Source organism: Podarcis erhardii (assembly GCF_964252035.2).
Source record: "Podarcis erhardii genome assembly, chromosome: 2".
Taxonomy (NCBI): domain Eukaryota; kingdom Metazoa; phylum Chordata; class Lepidosauria; order Squamata; family Lacertidae; genus Podarcis; species Podarcis erhardii.
Window position 1 is genome coordinate 117,341,817 of NC_138498.1, and position 25,904 is coordinate 117,367,720.

The 25,904-nt window shown below is 44.4% G+C and overlaps 1 protein-coding gene across 1 annotated transcript; it reads left to right on the forward strand.

The window, feature by feature from the left end:
- Positions 1-1,108: 1,108 nt before the first annotated feature.
- LOC309335201 (uncharacterized protein) lies at positions 1,109-19,786 on the forward strand (the record flags this gene model as incomplete). The annotated part of the gene is made up of 11 exons (XM_081850074.1): positions 1,109-1,521; positions 3,489-3,565; positions 6,074-6,148; positions 9,807-10,013; positions 10,850-10,872; positions 11,357-11,469; positions 12,657-12,707; positions 16,091-16,170; positions 17,661-17,787; positions 18,711-18,830; positions 19,203-19,786. Coding segments are annotated over exons 2-11 (1,401 nt in total), but the record flags the coding sequence as incomplete, so codon positions are not given.
- Between the last annotated feature and the right edge of the window lie 6,118 nt (positions 19,787-25,904).

Consider the following 25,904-nt stretch of genomic DNA (forward strand, 5'->3'; position numbering starts at 1 on the left):
GTTGAACTCCAGCTGCCGTCATCCCTGGACAACAACATATTCTTAGCCATCCCTGTCCTGGGTCCTGCACTATAAATTGAAAGCAATATCATGTCACTTAAGACAGTGATGGATCCCCTTCCCACAAAGATTCCTGTGAATTCTGGAAGCTTCTACAATGGTGCCTCGCAAGACGAAAATAATTCGTTCCGTGAGTTGCTTCGTCTTGCGATTTTTTCGTCTTGCGGAGCGCAGATTCCCTGGGTATTAACGGTTTTACGAAAAAGGAAGCAAAACTGCAAGACGTTTTCATCTTGTGAAGCAAGCCCATAGGGAAATTCATCTTGCGAAGCACCTCGAAAAACAGAAAACTCTCTCGTCTAGTGAGTTTTTCGTCTTGCGAGGCATTCGTCTTGCGGGGCACCACTGTATCCTTATGTCAGGGTGTTGGACTAGACAGGCTCTTTGGCCTGATCCAAGAGTTCATGGATGTTTCACCTCCTCCTCCTCCAACGGTTTATGGAGTTGCCAGAGAATATTCTTGCAAGAAGATCAAATGTATCCATTCTTAAGGAAATCAGCCCTGAGTGCTCACTGGAAGGACAGATCCTGAAGCTGAGGCTCCAATACTTTGGCCACCTCATGAGAAGAGAAGACTCCCTGGAAAAGACCCTGATGTTGAGAAAGATGGAGGGCACAAGGAGAAGTGGACGACAGAGGACGAGATGGTTGGACAGTGTCCTCGAAGCTACCAGCATGAGTCTGACCAAACTGCGGGAGGCAGTGGAAGACAGGGGTGCCTGGCGTGCTCTGGTCCAGGGGGTCACGAAGAGTCGGACACGACTAAACAACAACAACAGAAATGTTACCTCTTTGCAGCTACCCAACAATTCATTTAGCCAATCTACCTATTTGATATTTGGTATCTGAAGAAGTGTGCATGCACACGAAAGCTCATACCTAGAACTAACTTAGTTGGTCTTTAAGGTGCTACTGGAAGGAATTTTTTGTTTTGACTATGGCAGACCAACACGGCTACCTATCTGTAACTGTACCTATTTGATTGTATTCCTTATTATGGCTCATTTATTATTGCACCTTTCCTCCAAGGAGCTCAAGGTGTGGGGTACAGAGCTCTTCCCCAAACCACAACAACCCTGCGAGGTAGATTGGGCGGAGAGGCTGAAACCTCTCAGCTTAAAATCTGGACCACGCATCTTGGCCTGGGCTGAGCCTTCCCTGCGGCCAGCAGAGGGCTGTCTAAAATCCTCGCCAGTAGGCGAGGGAGCTGGTCGCTTGCTCCTCTCTCCGTCTCTGATTTCGGCTGAGATGAACGCGGCTTTTCCCAGAACTTTGTTTTCAAGCGGCATCCGGCATCCGCGCCCACCCGCCCGGCAGCCCCCCTTCCCGGCACCCGGGCAATTGAGGAGCGAGGCGCGGCGGCGGCGGCGGCGGCATCTTCTCCCCATCAGCAACGGAGGAAGGACCCGGGGACTGAATTTCCCCGCTGCGGCAGAAAGGCGTTGAAAAAGTCTGGGAAGGGTAAGTGTGGAGGGGGGAAAAGCAAAGATCTGAAGGTCTGATTTGTTATGCTGAATGGGCAGACCATGGTCTCACCGCAGCCTATTGTTTAGTTCAGCTTGCAATGCAGTCCTTTGCATTTTTACCCAGAAGTAAATCCTACCGAGTTCAATAGGACGTACTTTCTGGTATGTGCCCAATCCTTCTTGCAGCTTATCATCATCATCATAATCAATAATAATAATAATAATAATAATAATGTCTTTAGCTTACAGCTAAAATAGAAAGAGCTAAAAAGAATGTGGGGGGAAGGGAAACAAGCATTTGAAAGCAATTAAGCACTAACAGAATATATTTCTTTCTATCTCTCTATCTGATCTATTAAGACATACCGATCATTGCAATAAAAACATCACAGCACCAGCCCTTTCCTTAAAATAAGTCAGTTTCCCCCAAAGCCTGCTGGTACAAGAGAGGCAGTCTAATTTTAAGAGGGCTTAATCCGAAATGAAAAGACTCTGCGGCTTACGAAACACCCCCAAAGCAATAAAAACATTTAGTAATTCTGCTGTTAAGATCTGGTTTCTCCTTCAAGGAAAAAGGAAGTTCTGCGAACATGTTTCACAATAACTGAATTTTGATTTTAAACCTAAATGGCACAAGCCTTCAGTCTTTCCTGGAGAGAAACCGACTAATAATACTCCCCCCACCCACCCCTGTTGAGGATGCTGTTCAAATATTAAACTATTACTGTACTATCCATTGTAAAAGTTGCTTCATGTCACTCAGCCTTTAGGATTCACAGCAGAAACCTATGCATGCTTACTCAGAGGTCAGTCTCACTATGTTCATTTGGGCATACTCGCAGGTAAGTGTTCATAGGATTGCAGATGGAGCTACCTTCTCAGGCCCAGGGCCTCCGTAAAATTAATCTCAAGACTGGGCATTGGATACATCTTATCTTTGTGTGTACATATGTTGATATGTACATACTGCAAGGCATTATGCAATTAATTATCAAATTGTTAGCTAGCACTTTTATTTATTTATTTATTTATTGGGTTTAAATTTCATTTATTTATTTGAAGCGTGTGAACAAATTATCCTACTCGTAAGCATAAAATAATAAAATAATTAAAAAAAGCTTCTCCAGCAGCTTGCAAATAGAAATTAAATCAGCTCTTGTCATCAGGCCTACAAATCCAACAGACACGACACAAAAGAAAAAACAGGACTGGGAGGGAAGAGGAAAAACACAACTCAGGCACTAGGTCTTAGTTATGGAGTTGTTGCAATGGCCAGCTGAAATGGAGGAATTGGTGGGGAGGAGCCAAAACTTGTTAAGGCTTTCAGCAGAGCCAGTGGAGAAACAGAATTGATAAGAATTGAAATTAGGGTTCTTTTTTTCTTTCTTTCTGCATGTAAGGCTGGTGAGAGTTGTTGTTCGACAACACATGGAAGGCGCCACGTTGGGTAGTCCTACCGTAGGTGCCAACTCCCTGGGGCCCTGTGTGCTAAAGCACCCACATAATTCCCCATGAAGGGGCCAAGCACCCACAAATTTCAGTGCCAGGGCCATGCACGCTGCATGGCACCCACAGCCCCGGGCACCCACAATTATGGGGCCAAACTGGCACTCCAGAGCCCTAATATGGAATCATTTAGGTTTTAGATGTTGTTTTGCTGTTTTTTAAGATACGTGTTATTTATTGTTTTAAGTTGCTTTGAGTTACTTTGGTAAAAAAAACTCCACAAAACTACTGTAACAGGTTTAATCAATAACAGTATAAAGGGGTACAGGCTTTACTTCAGTGGCAGACTGCACAATTTTCATGCAAAATGTCCCAGGGATCTGCCTGTAGGGTAGGAATTTTCCCCTGCCTGAAAGCTTGGAGTGCAGGCAGACCACACCGATAATTGTGTTATTATTTGGCAATCCCCGAGCTTTGTTTTTCAATTCCTTTTCTGTTCTTCTTTCTTCCGGACAGGCGGAGGCATCTGGTCCATATTTCTCCCCAGATATCCTGTTGACTTTTGCAGTAAGATGGAAAGTGATGCAACTTGGGTAAGAGAGCATTAAAATGAGCAGGCAACAAATTTATTCATTTATCTACCTATTTATTATATCTCACTTTTCCCCCAAGCAGCTGCATACACAGTTCTTCCCCTGTCACCCGCTATTTAATCCCCACGATGACCCTGTGAGGTATGTTTTGGCTGAGAGGCAGTGACGGGCTCAAGATCACCCTGTGAGCTGTGCGGGGATTTGAATTCTGGTCTCTCAGGTCCTAGTCCAACATTCTAACCCGGCGTTTCTCAGCCTTGGGTCCCACAATGCTGTTGGACTACAACTTCCATCATTCCTAGCCAGCATGGCTATACAGTGGTACCTCGGGTTACATATGCTTCAGGTTACAGACTCCGCTAACTCAGAAATAGTACCTCGGGTTAAGAACTTTGCTTCAGGATGAGAACAGAAATCGCATGGCGGCAGCAGGAGGCCCCATTAGCTAAAGTGGTGCTTCAGGTTAAGAACAGTTTCAGGTTAAGAACGGACCTCCAGAATGAATTAAGTACTTAACCCGAGGTACCACTGTACAAATGTAAGGGATATAATAAATGTGTAAAAGATGGGATATAAATGTAACAAATAATAATAAAAAAAGAATACTGGGAAGAGCAGTTTACCCCTAACAGAGCTACAATTCCCAGCACCCTTAACAAGCTAAAGTTCCCAGGATTCTTTGGGGGGAATCATGCACTTTAAATGTGTGGTTGCGGCCTGAGAATTCCAGTTTTATTCTGCCTGTCAACAAATGACCAGGGAGGCGGGAAGCCTCAGCCAGCTGTTCCTGCTGATGCAACCCTTGCATGTCTCAGAGGCGAAGGTTAAAACGCTTGTTTTTGTCCGTTCAAAGAAGAAAGGACTGAGGAAAGCGCAGCTGGCACATGGTTTTTCTGCCTCTCAAGGAGAGGATACATCTCCTTTCGCTCTGCCTCTTTCAGACAGAAAGGATCAGTCTCGCTGCTGAGAGGAAGCCAGGCTGAGCAAGGAAGTGAGTTGCAGGAGGAGTTACCTATTAATATTAGTATTATTATTAATTAAATTTGTATGCCGCTCTTTATCCAAAGATCACATAAAAGTCCACATAAAAATAAAAAATGAGAACACAAAATCCTAATAAAACAAAAGCAAACCAATTACCGCCCTCCCACAAACACATTTAAGAGGCCATAGAAGAGTGGTTCCCAATTAGCTAAGGACCGTGGGCCTCCTGTTTTTCATGGACCCCCTACTTTTGAAAATTTAGATATCTCTGTGGTAGTTTTGGTTATGGGAAACACTGGCCTGCGAGAGCTCCAACTGGAGAAGAGCCTTTACCAAAGATGTCATGGGCTTTGAAGACACTCGAACTCAGGATGAAAGTGAGAAGCGTGCTAAGAGAGCCAGTGTGGTGTAGTGGTTAAGAGCAGTAGATTCGTAATCTGGTGAACTGGGTTCGCTTCCCCGCTCCTCCACCTGCAGCTGCTGGGTGACCTTGGGCCAGTCACACTTCTTTGAAGTCTCTCAGCCCCACTCACCCCACAGAGTGTTTGTTGTGGGGGAGGAAGGGAAAGGAGAATCTGAGCCGCTTTGAGACTTCGTAGGGTAGTGATAAAGCGGGATATCAAATCCAAACTCTTCTTCTTCTTCTTAAGAGGAAGGCATGTTTGGCAAATCCTCACCATGATCAACTTCCATCTGGAAACCTATGTCCCCACTGTGGAAAAATGTGCGGATCCAGAACTGGCCTCCACAGTCACTTACGGTCTCACTGTTAAGACCGTGTTCACGGAAGACAATCTTACTCGGCTACGAGTGATCGCCAGAGAAGGAGAAAAATAGATGATCTCGGGAAACCCACTAGTGGGACACAGAGAAATAGCCCTTTCCCCCCACAGCACAGCACCTGGTGGTCAGTGGCATACTGACCCTTTAAAGAAGAAGAGGCTAAATATTCTCTCATTTGCTAAGGCGATTCTTCTAGAATCCATTGCAAATATCCAAAGGTATTTTCAGCTTCCTAGTAGAATTTGAGAGCTGCTCAATGAGCTAGTTTGAGCGCTTGTTTCTGTTTACATGGACAAGCTCCACAATATATTGTTTGTGGTCCTTGGAATTAAAAAAAAAAGGTTTTAAGGAAACTGTGAAGGTTCAAGACCTTTATGTGTGCCCTAGTTTGGATTATCTGTGTTATTTCATATGAAAACCATTATTCCCTTCTTTCAGATATCTCTTGAAGACTTTCCTATTTAGGCTGCCCTTTGCAAGATATATTTTCTTTGTAATCCAATCAGTTATGTTGATGCTTTAATGATGATGACTTTTGTGGATATATTTGTTGATTTTTGTTTTTATATTTTGTATTCTGCCTTGTTATTACATTTCTTATGAAAGTGTAGCTTGCAAATTGGTAAATAAATAAACAAAAGTTAATTAAAAAACAACCCTATACTTCTATTGTGATATATGTGGGAATGTTCCTTAATTAAAATGATCATAGACTCCCTCCCTCCACCCCTGTACCTTTAGGTGCTGCAGGACAGCGTGAATGACAAGAGAGAAGAAATCAAAGCACAACGTCGAAGAAAAAGTGAGGATTTGCTGGTAAGCAGATGAGGATGGAATTTTTTTTAATGATGCCCAGAAATTTGCTGATCCCTTTGCCTGAATCCAGTTTGGATGGAGAGGGCACTTTAGTGATCTGAAAAGTGCTGAAAATTGGGCAAAGGGGAGGCAGATTATTACTTTCATGGGGACTTCTTAACAGCCATATAATTTTCTGCCACTGCTGTGCCCTAGTTCAGCGCCCCTCAGAATTGACACTGTCCTGGCATGGCGTCATTCCAGGGCATTTGGAGCATGTGGTGGAAAAACAGAGGGTGCCGGGTTGATGTTGAGCAAGCAAAACAGTTGTAGCAGCTTGCCAGAGTACAGCTCCCATGATACCTGGCTGTTGGCCAGGCTTGTTAGACTTGGTGGGAGTTGTAGTTTAGCACTTGCAGACGGTGTTAGGGTTTCCCCACCCTCAAATTAAGGGATTGTGTGTGTATGTGTTTTATGGATGAGATTTTTGTGTCTTCTCCAAGCCTGGGGTTTTATATCTGTGAGATGGGATCCTGAAGTCTTCTTTTTCTTTGGCAATCACTCGTAACTGAGTAAGATTGTCTTCCATGAGCATGATTTTAATGTTGTGTCTGTAAGTGACTGTGGAGGCCAGTTCTGGATCCACAAGTCCTTCCACAGTGGGGACATAGGTTTCCTGGCAGGAGTTGATCATGGTGAGGGTTTGCCAAACATGCCTTCCTCTTGGCACGTTTCTCCCTTTTGTCCTGAGTTTGTGCCTCTTCAGAGCCCATAACACCTTTCGTAAAGGCTGTTCTCCAGCTGGAGCGCTCGCAGACCAGTGTTTCCCAGTTGTTGGTGTTTAGCTTACATTTTCTATTTGCCTTGAGAGCATCTTTAAACCTCTTTTGTTGTCCACTGGCATTTCGCTTTCCATTTTTAAGTTCAGAATAGAGTACAGGTATGGAGAAACCTCAAGTGCTGTGGGTGGGGAATAATGCTGTCTCCCAGGTCTCTCTGTAAGGCCTGTGTCTACATCCCTTTAGGGCTCTGTTTTGCCCCTTCCTCTACTAATTTTGTGTGGCTGGAATGTGCCTTTGAGCCATAATGGAGGATGGAGAGGCCTGGAAGGCTTAACACTGGTATGCGGAGCCCCTCTTCACAATCACTGAAGTGGTCAAACCAGTCTCTTTGTGTTAAACCAGTCTCTTTGTTAAGTTAATGGCCTTAGGGAAGCCTTGAACAGCATTTTTTTGTTAAAGGGGATTAAAGAGTTGGCCTGGTACAGGTGCGTTGCCATAGAAACGGCTAGCCTCGGATGCTTTTCAGGAGGAGTGTGCAGGCCTTCCCTCCCGCACCACACCTGGCTAGAGGGTAGGAGAACAATAGGGGATGAGCCAAGAAACCTAATGCAGTGGGGGGGGGGCATCTTTTGTGGTGCTAATGTCATGAGCCCTTCCATCATATGCTCCACCTGCGTGTGTAAATAAAACCTGCATACACACCATACATTTAAAGCAAACGGCTGTTCCCAAAGAATCCTGGGAACTGTAGTTTGCCCCATATGGAGCTGCCTTTCCCAACAGCCTTCACAAGCTACAGTTTCTAGGGTTGTTTGTTTGGGGAAGGGCATGGAGAATGTGCTTTAAAAGTGTGGTGTGCACGTAGCCTAAGACACCACGGTTTCCAATGGCCTTCGTTCCAAGGAAACTGATCCGAGGTATGCGGTGGTACCCCTTAAACCTCTCTTTCTTTCTTTTTTTTTATATAATATTTATTCAGAATTTAAGAATAACAAAAAGAAGAAAGGAAAAATACAAAAGACAAAAGACAAAAAGAAATAACAACACCAAAAAAGAAAAAATACATCCACTTAAAAAATAAAAAGAACTGATTAAACCTTTACATAACTTTCTTCCTTTACTTATTTCCTTGACCTCCTCTCACCTCCCAGTTTTGTATTCTAATTCAAATCGTTATTTCAGCAAATCCTTCCAACCTTATTTTCATTTGAGTAATTTAATATAATATATTACAGTTTATCGTCCTCTCTTTCGTCAATTTCATCAACTCACCTTTACTTAGTCCCCCCTTAAACCTCTCACCACTCAGAGACATAGCTGTCAACCTTCCCTTTTTTGGCGAGAAATTCCCTTATTCCAGCGCCATTTCCCGCTGCTATCCCGGATTGTTAGATATCCCGTAGACTGTCCCCGGGACAGGTGAGGCTGCTGATCCCTTATTTTCAAATCTGAAAGTTGACAGCTATGCTCAGAGATTGGCCACACGCAGCAAAACTGAGCCAACTGACTGTGCCGCTTACTCTGGCACGCTCCCGCTGCGGGTGTTTGAAGCTAAGTACATGTGGCATTGGCCACCATCTATAGGTATCTGGTAGCTATTGTGAGAAATACTTTTGTATGGTGAGCTTTCCTTCAAACCAGCTTCCGTCCAGCTGCGGTTAAGCTGAGGTGTGCACATTTCAGGCAGCCATTGAGCATGTGCAGATGGCAGCTTCAGTGAACTGGAGTTTAGGGCAGGGAAGCCTGAAATCAGGCAAGGGGCATCAGCTGAAAACATCCCCAACCCCTCTGTGATGTGCACAGCAACTTTCCCCCTCACAGAGCTCCAATTCTTAGAGTTTCCTGTGAAGACGGATTGATTGTTAAACCACTCTGAGAATTGTAGCCCAGTGAGAACAACTCTCAGCGCCTTTAAAAGACTTTGGCTCCCAGAATTCTTTGTGGGAAGCCATGACGGTTTAAAGTGGTATCTCAGTGCTTTCAAAGTATGGTGTGAGTATGGTCAAAGAAACATCACACAGGAGGGGGCAATTTCCACCCTTTGTGGCAGCAGATTTCGGGGGAGGGGGACGATGACTTTTTGGACCTCTGTCAGGCTCATGGTCGCCATTTTGGATTTTTGAAACCCCAATTGGCCATTGCCAGACTCGTGTAACTTAGAATCTTAGAAATTTAGAGTTGGGAGGGATTCCAAGGATCATCTAGTCCAACCGCCTACATACACAGGAACTTCAAGAGGTTCAATGAATTTTAGCACTCTCCTCAGTTTTGCAGAAGTCCTCATTGAAGAACAAAAGGGGGAGGGGGGGTTCCCTTTCTTTGGTTCCTGAAAAAAATATTCATAAAATTAAAATATCACCCCCTCCCCTCAATAAGGCTGGGCTAAGCTTTCAGTGGTTTGCTTGCTTGACTAATCTGTGGTTGCCAACCTTTCTGGGCCAGTGGGCACATTTGGGGTTTTGAGAAGGTGTTGGAGGTGCCTGTCACAAAATGGCTGCTGCATAGCACAAAATGGCCAACACATATAAAAGAACAGAAAAAAAGGCAGGAACACAAAATGGCATGGCATTTCTTCTCCCCATCCCACAAATTATTGGGGAAAAGAGAGGAACCTATAGCAGCTAAGGTTGTGCTTGCTCACAGGGACTTCTTTACTCAAAATTAGGAAGAGAGTGTCCAAGTCTTGGCAACCATTGGAGCAGGGTCACATTTAAGGGAGTGTGTTCAATGTAGTGGAGGCCAAGCCAGTGAAGTATAAACCGAGCAGTATTGTGGGGTTTTTGAGAGGATATTTAGGTTCTTTAGGTGGTATTAGTGAGTACACTGATAGCCCCAAATTGGTCAAGCCCAATAGGGAGAGTGTGACGCCACAATGCTCTTTCCCCTATGAATTGCAGAGGGAGACCGAAGCTGAGAGGAAGAATATAATCCGGGAGTGGGAAGAGCTGCGGAGGTTTGTCGAAGACCAAGAAAAACTCGTGTTGAGGAGGTTGCAAAAGCTTGATAATGACATTGTTAGGAGGAGAGATGAGAGAGTTTTGGAAGGTTCTGAGCAAGCAACATTTCATGAAAGCAGAGAAAGCAACCAGAATCCACTTGTGAAGGTGGGGAATTCCTGTCTTATTTATCACCATTACATTTGTATCCTGCCTTTCCTCCAAGGTGGCACACGTGAATGAATGAATTTATTAATACGGTCACGGACCAGCGTCAACACACACAATATCACAGATCATAAAAATTATCAAAAATACAAGAGACAATATGAATATAACAAGGATTTAAATATAAAAATTAAAAATAAATTGTTAGCGTACCCCCTGTGATTAACATTTAGGGGTTTGGTCATTATGGGATACCACTTTCCTCCAAGGTGGCACATGTGGTTCTCCCCTCGTTTTAGCCTCACAGCAACCCTCTGACTTGGTTTAGGCTGAGAGATGGCAACTGGCTTGAGTTCACCCAACAAGCTTCATGGCCAATTGGGGATTGAGCCGTTGTCTCCCAGGCACCCTAACCACTATGCCACACTGTGCCAAGGACAAATGAAAAGTTTTAAACAGTGCAATTCTTTGTGTGTCTTCTCAGATGCAAGCACCATTGAAGTGAGCATAGGGTTGCAGCTATATTGGATTAATTGACTCAGTGGTGACGTCCCCCTCCCTTTTCTCTCTCCCTCTCTATAGAAAAAAATAATAGAGGGTGAACTATTTGTTGCGTGCTTAATTAATTAAAACTGGAAGCCACGTATCTATTTATTTTTTAAAAATAAATAATTTGTTTTATTGAAGTTTTTAGAAGATAGGTACAAATCAAAATAAGAGAATAAAAAAACCAGCTATGTTCATTTTTATGGGGAAAGTTACAGGAAGGGGTTAACCAGAATGATACAGGTGCCTGATTCATGTCTTCTCTCTCCCCTTTCTCTTTTTTCCTGCAGAGCATCAGAACAGCTGAAAGCAGGTATGTTTTGCCTAATATTTATCTTTCAATGTGTTAAACTACTTTGGAACTGCCTGTAGATAGTCGTGGAGCTAGAACAGGGGGTGAGGTGTCCGTTTCCCTAAATTCCTTTATCATTATCAAAAGGTCCCATCCTTTGGGGATTTTGAGGAGGAAGGTGGTTCACTGCAAAATATTTCTACAGCCAGTCCAGGAAGCACTGCTGCCTGTCTAAACAATTAGTATGCCCCAAGTGCTGGATCACATTTTATGGGGTCTCTGATTGGTTGGGATCACTCAAGAAGAATGAAGCAGGAAATAGTTGGCATCAAAACAGCCACAGGGAGACAAAATTGAATGGGAAAGCAGTATAGGAAAAGTAGGGTTTAAGGGGTTTAGGGGTTCAGCTCCAGGAAGTTGCTAATTACAAGATGACAATAAATCAGGAGAACTTTTGCAACAACAGTAAGTGGGATCGATTATTCACTTACTGTCTCTTCATCAGGAAGAATGGGGCATTTCCTGAGTTTGAAAGCGGTTTTCTGGAACTGGAACAGAGGATAAGGCATTTTTCAGAGAAGAAGATGGCATTGCAAGAGGTGATACTGGCATTTAAAGGTGAGGTCAGCCTGCTGGAGTCTGAATTAAAAGAGTTGATATCCACACAGGGTATTAATTCAAGAAAAGGATTATGAAATCTCATACCCTCCAACATTTCTTCAGTGAAAATAGGGACGTCCCGTTCCGTAATGATAATTTCACTATTTATACCTCACACATATTATTATGTTGCCCCAGCACCCTGGGCAGTTTCCAACATATATAAAAACATAATAATACATTAAACATTAAAAAAAACTTCCCTATACAGGATTGCCCTCCAACATTTTCCCAATGAAAATAGGGACATCCTAAGGAAAAGTGGAACATTCAGAAAGCAGCATGGCTTCTCTAAATCAGCGTTGTCCCTGGAAAATAGGGTCACTTGGAGAGTCTGAAATCTTCAGGTGGAATTCTGTCTTGAAATTCACATTTTTGGCTCAAAGTAATTCTGCCTCTACTTTTGGATTTTTGCTGATTTTGCTCATGAGCTCATACTTTTTGACATTTGCACTTGTAGCCCTCAAATATTTTTTCACAGATGCATTTTGCTTACGCTTGTACTGCATCGTGCATTTTGTAGACTTACGGCTGCGTAAACAGGGAACTGAATGTTTACAGATTTTTAAATGGGCCTTGCTGAAAGGCTGTCACCGGATTCAGGATTACAGGTCAGCATGAGCGGAATATAACATCTTGAGAATAGCATTCGTATTGCACCGCCTGTAAAGAACAATGACATTAATGTACAACAAACTGGATTAAGTGACATGGATTTGAGAGAAGGAGATCCCATTGAGTAGATGCACTCCAGGACTGCACATACAAAAATTAGGCAGACTCTTACGTACATATATGTCTCCCTGCTCTCCCCCTTTAAGGTTTTGGCAATAAGAAGCAATTCTCTAAGTGTCAATCTGTGGGACCCCAAGGTTTGCAGAAGTGTAAAGATGCCATTAGAAAAAGAGCCCTAAGGGGAAGACGGAATTTTCCAAAACATCCCAGTGAAAATAGAGCATGCTCAGTGGCCACTGAACGCTGACTGGCTGTTGGGGGAGGGGGAATGGAATGGAGTATCCTGAAAAAGGCCTAGCTGAAACTCGAAACAAGAGCAATCCACCCTGCAAAATTTTGTTGTAAGTTCCATTGGTAAGGACCAAACATGGGGAAGGGAGTATTATCTTTCCCATTCTTTCTTTCCTCAGAGATTTTGCAGCTGCAGCTGGGGAACGATGCAGACCCATCTTTCTTATCTGGTAAGGCAGCGTGAATATTTCCAAATGGCCTAAGGCTTGTAGATTTTGACAGTACTAGGCTTGAAGGAGCATCTAGTCTTGAGATGGTACGAGGCAGCTTTTTAAATTCCTGGGTGGAATTTAAGCCTCAAATTATAAATTTAGTAGCTTCAGAGCCAACAGTCTGCTGTCAGTGTAAATAGCACCTTCCAGACTTCTATAATCAAACCGGATTCAGCTCTGTCAACTGGAGGTTCAGGTAGCGTTAGCAGCTAGAAATGCCAAGACAGGTGGCATTTTTCCATCTCCGCCATATCAAGCAGTTGGTCCCTTACCTTTCTTGCCCTGATCTGGCCACAGGGATCCATGTGACGGTCACCTCCAGGCTTGATTATTGTAACTTGCTCTACGCGGGGCTGCCCTTGAAGCTGACCCAGAAACTTCAGCGGGTGCAGAATGCTGCAGCGAGGCTCCTCACGGGATCCTTGCCATGGGATCACATTCATCCAGTGCTTTACCAGCTGCACTGGCTCCAGGTGGAGTACAGGGTCAGGTTTAAGGTTACAGATAGGTAGCCGTGTTGGTCTGCCATAGTCAAAACAAAATAAAAGAAAAAAATTCCTTCCAGTAGCACCTTAAACTAAGTTAGTTCTAGGTATGAGCTTTCGTGTGCATGCACACTTCTTCAGATACACGGATTTAAGGTGTTGGTTTTGACCTTTAAACCCCTACACAGCCTAGGACCCTCGTACCTACGGAACCACCTCTCCTGGTATGCCCGCAGAGGACCTTAAGGTCCACAAATAACAACACTTTGGAGGTCCCGAGCCGCAAGGTGGTTAGATTGGTCTCAACTAGGGCCAGGGCCTTTTCAGTACTGGCCCTGACTTGGTGGAACGCTCTGTCACAAGAGACCAGGGCCCTGTGGGACTTGACATTTTTCCGCAGGGCCTGCAAGACAGAGCTGTTCCGCCTGGCCTTTGGTTTGGACTCAGTCTGACCCTTATGTTTCCTCCTCCTTATGGTTTTGATTTATGGGCTACTACTAAAATGAGGCTGCATTTTAAATTATATTTTAACCCCTATTTTCATTAACTGTTTGTTTTTTTCCTTTTTTTCTTTCCTATTATGTTTTATTGTAATTTTATTGGTGTTAGCCGCCCTGAGCCTGGTTCTGGCCGGGGAGGGTGAGGTATAAATAAAATTATTATTATTATTATTATTATTATTATTATTATTATTATTATTATTATTAAGCTACTGGGGCTGGTTTGATAGTTGCGGCCATTCCTGGAGCGGGAAAGCCTTGCCACTGTAGTTCCAGCATTGGTTACTTCAGGACTGGATTACTGCAACGGGCTCTTTGTGGGGCCTTCCTCACACTTTAGCCAGAAGCTGCAGTTAGTGCAGGATGCTGCAGCATGATTGCTGACAGGATTGCCTTGTCACTTGCGCTCAGAGATCTGCCCTGGTTGCTGATTTGCTACTGAGCCAAGTTCAAGATGTTACTGTTAGCATATAAAGCCCTTACCTACCTAGTCAGTCTACCTACGAGATTGCATTATCCCACATGCACCAACTCAACTGCTTCATTAGGGGGAATGGCACTAATAGAGGTGCCTCATAATACACATTCTGCATTGTTATAGCTTGATTGTTTAGTGTGGCAGCAACTGCTCTTTGGAACTCGCTGCCTATTGAGATCAAGCAGGTACCTTAACTGTACTCTTTTTGGTACCTGCTAAAATGCGGGTGGTGCTGTGGGTTAAACCACAGAGCCTAGGACTTGCCGATCAGAAGGTTGGCGGTTCGAATCCCCGCGATGGGGTGAGCTCCCGTTGCTCGGTCCCTGCTCCTGCCAACCTAGCAGTTCGAAAGCACGTCAAAGTGCAAGTAGATAAATAGGTACTGCTCCGGTGGGAAGGTAAACGGCGTTTCCGTGCGCTGCTCTGGTTTGCCAGAAGCAGCTTAGTCATGCTGGCCACATGACCCGGAAGCTGTACGCCGGCTCTCTTGGCCAATAAAGCGAGATGAGCGCCGCAACCCCAGAGTCGGCCACGACTGGACCTAATGGTCAGGGGTCCCTTTACCTTTACTAAAACATTTCTGTTTGGGCAAGTCTTCCCAGATGCTTAGAAGGTTGAGGTAATTTTCATCTGTTTTACTACTTTTAACTTTTGCGTGTTTTAAAGCATGGCTGTGGCTTTTTCCTCAATTTTATCTTTTTGTAAATTGCTTTGAACTTGTTGAGGTTTTTTTTTTACAATCAAGCAGTGTATAAATTGTATGAAATAAATAAGATGAATAAATGTGGGCTGGTCTCTGCCCTCAAGGAGCCTACAATAGAAAATCAGCGGTGGACAAAAGTACAGTGGGAGATGGAGAAATAAGGGTAGGAATGGATGAGTGCGAGCAATTGCTATCGAATGTACATTTTATTTTTAATCAAGCAGGATTCTGATCGCTTTAAATTGAGCAATCAAAAATAAAATCAGCCACTTTAGAACAATTATGCATAATGAAAATTGATTTTAAAATGACATCAAATTGCATCTGCCAAGGGTCAATGAATAAGGGGTTAAGCCAATGGCTTTGCATTTGCTTTTGATTGACTATTGTTCATTGAGGGGATTGAATATATTCTTAAAATTTGCTATGAAGAGCATGTGGAACATCTTTCCGGAGACTGTGCTAGTTGCAAACAAAGGTATTGGTGGCGGGAAATCACAAGCTAGAATGCTCCATAATGTCAAAAAATCTCCCTGCACATAGAAAGTTAGTATCTCAGGGAAAAGGCTGGGGAAATGGTCACAGGAGACTGCACCTGCTTGGAGAGCACCATTCCATAGTATTTCTTTTGATACTTGTTTCTGCTATTTCATGAACTGGATTTCCTGCTGGTTAGGTTCTTCCTGCCCAATGGCAGCAGTAGGGAACCTCAGGCCCCAAAGACCAAACATGACTGTCCAGGCTTTGCTTTCCAGCTCTTGGAACTCTTTCCTAGCCATACCCCTGACTGGCCTGGCTTTGCACCCTCCTTGGGAGTTCTTGCCTGGCTGGAATGTGCCCTTCAATGTTTCTTGTTTGCTCAGATGGAAGAAAGAGAGAGTTGTGTGTGTGTGGAAACCACATTGGTGTACAAAGGTTAAAAATTTCCTTTTATCGCTCCACTCACCTTTGCTTCTGGCCCTTGAAAGATTGCTCAGAAAAGGTTCCTAACCTCTCTGCCCCATGATATTTTAATTGTACTGTTTCACGTTGCTGTTTTAATGGGCTTCATTCTCCTCTGTCTGTGCAAGCTGCCTTGAGAGACCATTGAAGTGGGTGTATTGCTGAGTAGAGAATCGAATGAACAGACAATGATGTGCAACAGACATCTGAAAAATCACCCTCTCTTTCCCCAGGGTGCCAAGGAAGGTCATCGTTCTACTCCAGATTTCTACATCTTCACAGAAGATGTGGAGGAAAAATAGAGCTGGTTCAGGTAAAGGGATTTGCAAATATGTTTGCTCTCGTGTCTTGTTCTCAACCAGCTGAGTATGGGAAGCCGCCAAGCAGGATTTGAGCACAATAGCTCCCCTGCAACTTCCAGCAGCTGGTGTTCAGAAATCTACTACCTTTGACCATGGAAGCAGACGATCGCAATCATGGCCAGTAGCCATTGATTGTCTTAACCTCCATGAATGGCAGCAGGGGAGAGACTAACAACAACAACAATTTTATTTATTTATTTATTTATTTATACATACATACATACATATATACATACATACCCCACCCATCTGGCTGGGTTTTCCCAGCAACTCTGGGCGGCTCCCAACACAACATTATTAATAATTATTATTAAAAAGCAATAAAACATCAAACATTAAAAACTTCCCTAAACAGGGCTGCCTTCAGATGTCTTCTAAAAATCAGATAGTTGTTTATTTCCTTGACATCTGATGGGAGGGCGTTCCACAGGGCAGGTGCCTGGTTCTCTGTAACCTCACTTCTCGCAATGAGGGAACTGCCAGAAGGCCCTCGGAGCTGGACCTCAGTGTCCGGGCAGAACGATTGGGGGTGGAGATGCTCCTTCAGGTATACTGGGCCAAGGCCGTTTAGGGCTTTAAAGGTCAGCATCAACACCTTGAATTGTGCTCGGAAATGTACTGGGAGCCAATGTAGGTCTTTTTCAGGACCAGTGTTATGTGGTCTCGGCGGCCGCTCCCAGTCACCCATCTAGCTGCCGCGTTCTGGATTAGTTGTACTTTCCGGGTCACCTTCAAAGGTAGCCCCACATAGAGCGCATTGCAGTAGTCCAAGCAGGAGATAACCAGAGCATGCTTGTGAGACAGTTCACGGATAGGTAGGGTCTCAGCTTGCATACCAGATAGAGCTGGTACACAGCTGCCCTGGGCACAGAATTGACCTGCACCTCCATGGACAGCTGAGAGTCCAAATTGACTCCCAGGCTGTGCACATAAAGGACAGGGTGATCCCTTAAGTTACCTAGTTCTGAGCCATTAAGATTTTATAAACCAATAGTTTATAAAATCGATGCTTTTAAATTATGGTGCTGGAGGAGAGACTTGAGAGTCCCATGGACTGCTAGAAAATCAAACCTCTCCATTCTGAAGGAAATCAGCCCTGAGTGCTCACTGGCAGGACAGATCCTGCAGCTGAGGCTCCAATACTTTGGCCACCTCATGAGAAGAGAAGACTAAACGACTAAACAACAACAACAACGAATCAATAGTATCACCTTGAACTTGGACCAGTAATGAAATGGCAGCTGGTGCAATCATGATAATATGATTGTGATACATAGTGTTCTGCTTGACCACAAGCTGAAAGGCCTCTGCATCTGTTCAGAGGTGCTGTCTTCCTTGATGCTTCACATGTCATTGGAAGGAAGAGGCATCATGTGTCAACAAGCGAGGCAGAAGTGGCCCTGTGTTCCTTCATCTTTGTTGACTGTCTTTTGTGTTTCAGGAGCCTGTGTCGTTCGAGGAGATAGCTGTGCATTTCACTGAGGGTGAATGGGCTCTCCTGGACCCCCCTCAGAGAGCCTTATACAGGGATGTCATGCAGGAGAACTATGAAAATGTGACCTCTTTGGGTAAGAATTCCTTTACAGTGGTGCCTCGCAAGACGAAATTAATCCGTTCCGTGAGGCTCTTCGTCTAGCAGTTTTTTCATCTTGCGAAGCAAGCCCATTGACAGCTTATCGGATTAGCGCTATTAGCGGTTTAGCGGCTTTTAGCGATCAGCTGTTAAGCGGCTTATCAGCGGATCAGCTGATAAGCGGCTTAGTGGCTTAGGAAAAGGGGGAAAAAAGGGGGGGAAACCCGCAGGAACTTGCAAGACATTTTCGTCTTGCGAAGCAAGCCCATAGGGAAATTCGTTTTGCGAAGCGCCTCCAAAACGGAAAACCCTTTCGTCTAGCGGGTTTTCCTTCTTGCGAGGCGTTCGTCTTGTGGGGCACCACTGTATCTTGTATTTTGAGTGTGGAGTGTGTGCATCATTGAACCCAGTTGATCCCCTCCTGGTGTTATGGGATTCAAGAAAGTTTGCATGGTTTTGTTTATTTACAAGTGCCTTCAGACCATACCTTGAGACCATGCTTATCTTTTCCAAATGTTTTTCCCCCCTCACTCTCTATTCACACAGCTGCTTCTTTGTCTAGCTGCAGCTTTGGTGCTGTTAAATTTTTTTAAAATCACCTTGGGAGTCTCAGCACTGTTTTGCTTCTAAAAGTATCTTATAGTTTCTCGCTGCCACTGCATATAAATAACAAATGTGTGTATATCAGCCAACAACCATCTAATTTCGAAATCATTTTAGTTATTGACCTTAGAAAAAACTGACATGAATAGAGGAATTCATCCAATTTGGCCATGTGAAAGTGTCATAAAGCGAAATGATGCAGGAATAACAACTCAAGGCATGCTGTTAAATTTTATTAGGATGGTTCAGGAAAAAACCTTCAAGTTGAATTAACAAGAGAGTTTTTCTTCTTTCTGATTTCACTTTTGCACCCAGTTCTTTCCCTCACCAATTCGGATCGAAACTCCTGGGTGGAGGAAGGGGACGAACTGATCTCCCTGAGTCTACACCCTCCGGGCTCTGAGAAAGGGAACAAACATGAAGTCACCAGAACAGGTGAGAGAAAAGGAAGTATAAGACAGACCAGCACTGGCAATGGCTACTGGCAGTGGCGGCTAGGATATGCCCCCAGCGTTTGTGATTGTATAATTCTGAATGCTAGGAATTGCAACTAAGGAGAGTGCTTTCAGGTTCTGATTGTGAGCTTTCCATAGGCTAGCCGCTGAGAGAAACTATGGCAGAGTTGATGCCAGGAGAGAGCATTCCATAGACTAGGGGCTACTATAGAGAAGACCTGTTGTCCTCACTCTCCAAACCCCTTTCTGAGTGGCACTCATCTGACTGTCTCAGGGTCCAGGCAGGTTCATATGTGGAACTGCTGCAGTCCTTCAGGTATTCACTGACCTGTCTTTCCTCTCTTTATTGCAGTGCAAGATGGGCAGGAGAAAAAGGAGGAGGAGAATCCAGCAGCGGAAAATGCTAAGGGAGATGAAAATCCTAAGAAAGGCAATGTAAGAAAGGCAAGGAAGAACGTAGCGCCAGGAAATCCTAAGGTGGTTGAAAAGTCTAAGGAATACATTCTTAGGAGGAAAAAACAAGTCCCCGGAAATTCTAAGGAAATTGGGCAGTCTAAGAGAGATGTTCTGAGGAAAAATCAAGTCCCCGGAAGTTCTAAGGAAACTGGACGTTCTAGAGGAGAAATTCTGAGGAAAAATCGAGTTCTCAGAAATTCTAAGGAAACTGACCATTCTAGGAGAGATATTCAAAGGAATAATCTAGTGCTGAGAAATTCAAAGGAAATTGGGGATTCTAGGGGGGATGTTCTGGGGGAGAATCTGGTGCCAGAAAATTCTAAGGAAATTCAGTGTTCTAGGGGAGACATTCCAAAGAAAAATCTAGTGCTGAGAAATGTTAAGGAAATTGGGAGTTCTAGGAGAGATGGTCTGAGGAAAAATCGAGTTCCCAGAAATTCTAAGGAAATCGGGCATTCTCGGGGAGACATTCCAAAGAAAAATCTGAGACATGTTAAGGAAATTGGGAGTTCTAGGAGAGATGTTCTGAGGAAAAATCGAGTTCCCAGAACTTCTAAGGAAATTGACCGTTCTAGGAGATATATTCAAAGGAAGAATCTAGTGCTGAGAAATTCTAAGGAAATTGGGGATTCTAGGGAGGATGTTCTGAGGGAGAATCTGGTGCCAGAAATTTCTAAGGAAATTGAATGTTCTAGGGGAGATGTTCTAAGGGAGAATCTATTTCCTGGAAATCCTAAGGAAATTGGGCATTCTATGGGAGACATTCCAAAGAATAATCTAGTGCTGAGAAATGCTAAGGAAATTGGGAATTCTAGGAGAGATGTTCTGAGGAAAAACCAAGTTCCCAGAATTTCTAAGGAAACTGGACATTCTAGAGGAGAAGTTCTGAGGAAAAATCAAGTCCCTGGAAATTCTAAGGAAATTGACCATTCTAGGAGAGATATTCAAAGGAAGAATCTAGTGCTGAGAAATTCTAAGGAAATTGGGAATTCTAGGGGGGATGTTCTGAGGGAGAATCTGGTGCCAGAAAATTCTAAGGAAATTGAGTGTTCTAGGGGAGATGTTCAAAGAGAGAATCTGTTTCCTGGAAATCCTAAGGAAATTGGGCATTCTACAGGAGACATTCCGAAGAAAAATCTAGTGCTGAGAAATGCTAAGGAAATTGGGAATTCTAGGAGAGGTGTTCTGATGAAAAACCAAGTTCCCAGAAATTCTAAGGAAACTGGACATTCTAAGGGAGATGTTCTGAGGGAGAATCTGGTGCCAGAAAATTCTAAAGAAGACACCTCTTTCAGAATGTGCAAAGAAAAAATATTCCAGGGGCATGATAGGAAAGATGCAACTTGTCATCAGCACAGATCAGAAAAGCAGCAGAAAGCTGCACAAAAGACTAGCCAGGAGAAACCAATTCCTTCTCAGGATGACGGTGGGGACATTGGTCAAACCACTGCCCAGAAGGAGATCTGCAAGGACAGGAGGCAAAAAGCATGCCCTAAATGTGGGAAACTTTTTAGTCAGAGTATACTGCTTCTTAAGCATAAGAGAACCCACACGGGAATGAAGCCGTATCAGTGTTTGGACTGTGGAAAAATCTTCAGCCAGCGTTCCCACCTTAATATACATAGGAGAACTCACCGCAGAGAGAAACCATATGAATGCTTGGACTGTGGGAAAGCTTTCCATCGGAGCTCCCACCTTGCTTCACACCGGGGAATCCACACAGGAATCAAACCTTACAAATGTTCAAATTGTGAGAAGAGCTTTCGTCGGGGGCCTGACCTCAGGAGGCACCAGAAAACCCACACAGGAGAGAAATTGCATAAATGTTTGCATTGTGGGAAAAGCTTTGGTCTGAGCTCCAGCCTTATTAAACATGAAAGAATCCACACAGGAGAAAGGCCGTATAAATGTCCAGACTGCCCGAAAGGTTTCAGCCAGATGTCTCACCTTATTGTACACAAGAGGATCCACACGAAGGACAAACCATACAAATGCTCTGTCTGTGGCCATGGCTTTAGCCAGAAAGCACATCTCATTTCACATCAGAGAATCCACACGGGAGAGAAACCTTTTAAGTGCTCGGACTGTGGCAAAAGCTTTAAACTGAACTCAGCATGTATGAGCCACGAGAAACGACACAGAAACAACTTGGATGCTCAGACTGCTGGGAAAGTTTCTGTCGAGGCTACTGCTTCACTTGACGCCACAGGATGGACAAGGAAGTCAAACCGTAGAAACGTTCAGAGAGTGGCCAAAGCTTAATTGTGCTTAAGGAAATGTATTGTGAATGGGAGATTACTTGGGCAGATGTGCCATGGGAGAGTGGTGATGAAATCTCCTAGTTTCTTGTTTATCTTGAAAGAAACAGTGAGTGGTTCCACTTTCTATTCCCTGTGAAAAAAGGGCAGATTCACACCATAGATTTAAAGCCTGTCCAACACACAGGGGTTTGTTTGTTTACTTACAACACACATTTAAAGCAGAAGACTTCCCCACCAAGCATTCTGGGATTTCCCCCCTCACAGAGCTACAAGCATCCTTAATAAACTACAGTTCCCATGATTCTCTGGAGGAAGCAATGTGCTTTAAATGTATGGTGTGGATCTGCTCCAAATTTAAATGCTCCCCCCCCCCGCCTGCACCGCCCCGCCCCCCACATTCCAGTTAGTGGTGCAGCTAGGCCTGTAGGATACTGGAGCTTAGCCCCTATGGCCACCCTAGAATGGCAGATGACGTGAGGTTGCTACAGCATCCTTTGTTAACTATCTTATGTGCAGGACGTGGCTGGCGCTGTGATCTAAACCACTGAGTCTCTTGGGCTTGCTGATCAGGTTGGCGGTTCGAATCCCTGCAGTGGCATGAGCTCCCATTGCTCTGTCCCAGCTCCTGCCAACCTAGCAGTTCGAAAGTACGCCAGTGCAAGTAGATAAATAGGTACCGCTGTGGCGGGAAGGTAAATGGCGTTTCCGTGCGCTCTGGTTTCCATCATAGTGTTCCATTGTACCAGAAGTGGTTTAGTCATGCTGGTCACATGACCCAGAAAGTTGTCTGTGGACAAATGCCGGCTCCCTCGGCCTGAAGCGAAATGAGCACTACAACCCCATACAGCGGTACCTCGGGTTAAGAACTTAATTCGTCCTGGAGGTCCGTTCTTAACCTGAAACTGTTCTTAACCTGAGGTACCACTTTAGCTAATGGGGCCTCCTGCTGCCGCTGCACTGCCGGAGCACGATTTCTGTTCTCATCCTGAAGCAAAGTTCTTAACCCGAGGTACTGTTTCTGGGTTAGCGGAGTCGGTAACCTGAAGCGTCTGTAACCCGAGGTTACCACTATAGTCGTCTTTGACTGGTAAAGGGGTCCTTTACATTTACCTATGTAAATTGCCTTGTGGTGGTTGTTCAGGAGGGAAATGAGGAGAAGGAGGAGGATATTATATGACTGTGTAAAGAAAGAGGCTCTCCATAAATTTTGGATCCATGGTCTGAAATTACCCTGGGTAATTTTTAGGACAAAATTTTCCAAGGGTGGTATGGCAGGTACATGGGACGAGGGGACAGGAACTTGTGTCATGCCTATGCTTCCTATGTATGTCTGACAGCTTCAAGAGATGATTTAATTAAACAGGAGGGGGGAAAACAGGTTATCTCTTCCCCAGTGCCATGCCCCAATCAGTGGGGAGATTTATCACAGAGATGCCTGCGCCTTCAGTGCTAATGAGTGATGATGACAGAACCACTTGTCCAAAGAACCCAGGAAATCACAATTTGTTAGCCTAACAACTCTCAGCACCTAACACAGAGATGCCAGGATACTTTGCCAGGTGTGTGTATGTGGAGGGAGCCATGACTATTTTAAATGGTATAAGAGTACTTTAAATGAGTGGTGTGGATATGAGGAGATAAGACAAGTTGATGTTTGACTGCAGACCAGAATCCTTCAACCAGTAGTGGACTCTCCTTCATTAGGGGTTTGTAATGGTTCTAGGGGGTTGCTCGTGCGTAAGTCATCGCCACACCTGGCTGAGTTACCTGGGTGAACCCTTTCTGGCCAGACAGCCACCCATCCATGGCTGTCTCAGTCGCTGGCAGAATCCGTCAGTGGGCGTTTCTTGAACTTCTTCCAGCAAAGAAGTTCTTTGACGCCCAGCCTCCTCCTACTCTCCCTGCGCGGAAGTCTTCTGCGCAGAGAGGGTGTGGGCAGCGGAGGACCTGTGTTCTCCCCGCTGGTCTCTGGTGAGGAGTCCTGGAGCCTTCTCTCCGATTCCCCCATCTGCCCCCCTTCTCCACTGGTGCTACGCTGATTTCCTTCCCCAGCAGATGGGCTGTCCCTCTTCCTGCTGGGACCCTCTCCGCCATCCCTCTGGAGCCCTCTCTCCTCCTTTGGCTCCGATGGCAGTTCCCTGACAGGGTTTTTGGGAGATGGCTGGATGACTATCAGGGATCAATCATTTGCAGACCCAAGGGTCATCTAGTCCAACCCCCTGCAATGCAGGAATCTCAGCTAAAGCATCTGTGACAGATGGCCATCCAACCTCTGCTGAAAAACCTCAAGGAAGGAGAGTTCACCACCTCTCATGGGAGTCCGTTCTACTGTCGAACAGCTCTTACTGTCAGAAAGTTTTCTTCTGATGTTTAGTAGCAATCTCTTGTAACACCAAGAAGAAGAGGAGGAGTTTGGACTTGATATCCCGCTTTATCACTACCCAAAGGAGTCTCAAAGTGGCTAACAATCTCCTTTCCCTTCCTCCCCCACAACAAACACTCTGTGAGGTGAGTGGGGCTGAGAGACTTCAGAGAAGTGCGACTGGCCCAAGGTCACCCAGCAGCTGCATGTGGAGGAGCGGGGAAGCAAACCCGGTTCACCAGATTACGAGTCCACTGCTCTTAACCACTACACCACTGCAATGAAGCCATTGGTTTGAGTCCTACCCTCCAGTGCAGGAGAAAACAAACTTGCTCCCTCTTCCATGTGACAGTCCTTGAGATATTTGAAGATGGCTATCATATCTCCTCTCAGTTTTCTCTTCTTCACGCTAAACGTATCTAGTTCCTTTAACTGGTCCTCATAAGGCTTGGTTTCCAGACCCTTGATCATCTTGGTTGCCGTCCTTTGCACACATTCCAGCTTGCCAACATCCTTCTTTAATTGTGGTGCCCAGAACTGGATATAGGAAGATATCTGGGGTTCTTTCCAGCTCTGATTCTATTCCTTGGGGTAGGTTAGCTTTCCGTCTCCCCAAAATACACATTTCCCCTTTCCTCTAAAAATTGGTCTCTCTGTCCCCCCTTCTTCATTTGTGATTGGGGCAGACCTATTTTCCTTTTTTTAAAAAAACATTCCTCCCAGCTACATGCTATGGAGATGGGAGGAAGTGATGTGTCCCTGAGGTAACAGGATGGACGCATCCCCTCAGGTGTGCAGGTAGAGAGGGAGTGCTTCTTTTCAAATGTTTATTTCCATTCTAACAAGACCCTGTAAGTAGAAAACAAGCCCATCCCAGAGGGAGCTTGGTTCATTCATTCAGAGCGATTGTTGCCACTCTTCATTCAGCAGGAAAATCTCCAAGAGAAGCTTACAAATCAATAATAAATAAATAAGTGAGCATGCCCTTCCTTCAAGATTTACAATCTAAAAAGGCATGGCAAAAAAATGAAATGAGGGAAAAGGTTCTAGTCGAAGTTTTTCTGCTGTGCTTTTTTCTGTCTGCCTCTTGTGGGAGCTCATTCCATATTTTAACTATAGGCTGTGTACTTTTATCGGTCCTTCTAAATCGTTCAACGTTCATTGGATGTCTCCAAGTTCTCTCTATCCATTTTCCTCCCTCTCCTGCTGTAAAGAATCTTCTATTGCCCAGGATTTTTGACTGATTAGCCTAGCATTAATTTGGTTTATGTGTAACATTTTAGTAATAATTTAACTGAGGAAAGTGTAAAGTTGTTTAGTTACTGCATTGCTGGTTTTTATTCTTAACTGTTGCCTTTGGCATTTTAGCTGTTTTGACAATTGTATTTTCTTCATAACTACATTTTTTAATTGTTGTAATTTAATTTTGCTAGTAGAAATGGTAAAAAAGGCAAGGTATTGATCACTATTTTAAATAAATGCATAATTTTAAAGAATTCATTTATTTTATTTTAAAAAGGTTATCTGCCCACTTTGGCTATATCCACTTACCAAAAGCATTCAGTGGTATTTACTCCCCCAAACACACATTCTGCTGGTCATGCCACGTCCGCCGTCCGCCCCCCAGCAGGAGCAGGAAGATCTACTGGTAGAAATGGCAATCTACTGCCATTTATTTATTTATTTAAATTTGAACACCACTTTTCCATATAAATAAACTGCTGCATTAATCGAAACAAAATGTTACCGGAATTTGGCTGGGCTATCTCTTTCCCGAGGAAGCAGCCTGAACTGTCATGCAACGAAGCCACTTTGGTGTCCAAAGGTAAGGCTGGATTTAATAGCAAGCACCCCCTGCCCTATACGGGACGCGGGTGGCGCTGTGGTCTAAACCACAGAGCCTAGGGCTTGCCGATCAGAAGGTCGCGGTTCGAATCCTTGCAACGGGGTGAGCTCCCGTTGTTCGGTCTCAGCT